Consider the following 2,735-nt stretch of genomic DNA (forward strand, 5'->3'; position numbering starts at 1 on the left):
AGAAAATGAAGAAAGATGTTCTCGATTCTAGTCCCTTAGCTTGAAATTGAACAAAGAGCGCGACTCAAGATAACGGCTAGTGAGATTTCCCTTGCTTGCCTTGTCTTAAGAATTATATTTTATTTTAGTTTGAAAATGAATGGTAGTGGTTAAAATTATTTGAGTGGGGTAGCGAAAACAAGCTACGATTTTTTTCAATTACACAATAAATAACATCAATCTTGAATCTGTTTCCGAAATTAATGCATTAGGTATAAATTTTGACAAAAAAACTTAGCTTCATACCACACCTTGAAAATATTTCAAAGAAGGGCTTAAAAATGTTAAATTTATTTTATGTGTCTTGTTCTCTTTCATTTCCTTAGAAAATAATTTCTTTTAGGGCCTATGACAAATTTGGGGATGCTGTGTGGAGGGGTCTTTTTTAAGAGAGGAAAGAGTGAACACGAGCCTTGAAGGGACTCGTGTTTTAGGAAAAAGTGATAGGGAAGAGGAAGGTTGGAAAGTACATGGTTATTCAGATCTGGTCAATAATCTTTTGTTTGGTATTTGATAATAGATATAAAAATAATTTATTGGACTGATACCAATATGTAACAAAGTCGAAAATTTATTATAATTCTCTCACTGAAGTAACACTTTACATCTAGGTTTAACGGTTTATAAAGAATTTATTCAAATGCTTAGTTATAAATAATTAATTAATTAATCTTTAAATACCGGTGAAGTTTAAAAATATTAGTAACGTAATTATTACAATACATTTTAACTTAATTACTACAAGAAACAACTATTTTAATCGGTAAAGTTGAAAAATCATGCATTTGAATAAGCATATATTTGGTAAAAACTTTTATAAGCTGAAGTAATCGTTATCATTGACGCCATTTATGATGCAAATATTGATTTTTTACGGTTGGCAGTATTGCTTACTGTCATTTTTATAAAATACTTCTAAGTACAACATGGTTTCAACTGAAACCGGCAAATTACGCATCTGTATAAATTTTAACAAAATTACGACATCCAACTCTCTCACAACGTTAATAGTAATTTCTTATTATAATTAAGGTGAAACAAAGTGTTATTTTTTCATTAATCTATGCGTATTAATAATGAAGTGGAAAAGTCACACTTTGAAGGCATCTTCACATTATTCATTTTGCACCAGATTTTTGTGGTTGAATTTTTGTAGCCCACTCTTTCCAGCTTCCTTTGTAGACTTTGGAATTGGTGAATCCAACTTTGATAGCCGCATCCATAGCTCTGGTGGCACGTCCTCCAATCTTACAAGTGAAAACTATCTCGGTATCTTTGCTTGGCAAATCTCGGCCATACTTATTCTTGAACTCCTCATTGCTTTGCATTTGAAGTGAAGTAGCCAGGTCACCCATTGGAATGTTGATGCTGGACGGTATGACTCCGGTCTCCTTTAGTTCAATAGGTTCCCTGACATCGATAAGTAGAACTTCGGGTTTATCCTTGTAGGAGACTACATCCTCATAAGTAACAACACGATCCATCGTGTATTGGAAAAGTTTTACCCGATGCAAAACTATACCTTGTAATTAGCAAACTGCTGTGGGATCTTGCTATAGATATCTGAAAATAATTTGATAAAAACAAAATAATATTATAATTCATTGTAATGCAAAGGGAGGAGAGGAAGTTCTGGAAAAAATATCTATGAGCGGTGGATAGAAATCTGGAACCTTAATCCATCCCTCCCGCCAGATCCAGACACCCCTGCTAAGTCACCAAATGTAGGAACCCAGTTTAAATGGCCTATGACAGAGAGATTGAATATCCAATGAATGGTTCCTGGGGCGGCGGTACGCATACTCGCCTTCCAAATATCTATTGCCTGAAATAGTACGATTAAAAATTAATTAGGCACCCTTAAAAATATCTTAAACATCGAGTCAGTAATCACCGCATATTATGGATACGTATACTCAATGATAAAATACGGAATAGTTTGATTGGGGAAACTCAGTAAACGCCAAAGATGTTTTTATCATCCAAAAGAGGTGCCTACGAAAAATTACAAACTCTGATCACCGGGATTCATTTAGACCAATTTTTAAAAATCTCAAACTTCTGACAGTGACGGACATATATATAATGGAGTTATGCCTGTTAGTTCGATCATCTCCAGAAAAGTTCCCTCAAAAAAACTCAACAAATAAACACGCTACAAGGTTCACAGAAAACTTATTAATCCCAAAAGCAAACAAAACTACATTTCAAAAAGGAACACACTACATGGCCATTAAAGTATATAACAACCTTCCACGTAGCATCAAACAAATAACCGACATACTTAAATTTAAATCATCACTAAAAACATTTCTTTTAAACAAATGTCACTACACCTTAAATGAATACCTTACATAAATTAAATACCTCTGTTTTTTTTTTTTTTACATAAATTTCTAAGATTAATTGTTGGGTTATTTCATATAGTGTGTATTTTTTTGGTTAGCTGGAAGAAATACGACGTAACCTATAATCTATACCCATCGTACTCTGAATTTTTGTGCAATAAATATATATGTATATATTTTTATATATATATATATATATATTTTTTTTATTATTAATTATTTTTTAGATGTGAAATACGCATTACAGAGTAGTTTGTACAAAAATGTAAGGCATTATGAATACATTTAATAGGAGATAAATTCTAATATATGAAAATTATTACAGGATTTCAAAAAATAAAACAGAAT

At 31.9% G+C, this 2,735-nt stretch overlaps 1 protein-coding gene across 1 annotated transcript; it reads right to left on the minus strand.

The window, feature by feature from the left end:
• Positions 1–1,157: 1,157 nt before the first annotated feature.
• LOC149424729 (rhodanese domain-containing protein CG4456-like) lies at positions 1,158–1,523 on the minus strand. The gene has a single exon (XM_089631099.1). The coding sequence runs from the start codon at positions 1,521–1,523 to the stop codon at positions 1,158–1,160; it is 366 nt and encodes a 121-aa protein (XP_089487225.1).
• Between the last annotated feature and the right edge of the window lie 1,212 nt (positions 1,524–2,735).

This window comes from Hesperophylax consimilis, chromosome 4 (assembly GCF_061612785.1).
Source record: "Hesperophylax consimilis isolate HC1 chromosome 4, BYU_Hcon_1.0, whole genome shotgun sequence".
Taxonomy (NCBI): domain Eukaryota; kingdom Metazoa; phylum Arthropoda; class Insecta; order Trichoptera; family Limnephilidae; genus Hesperophylax; species Hesperophylax consimilis.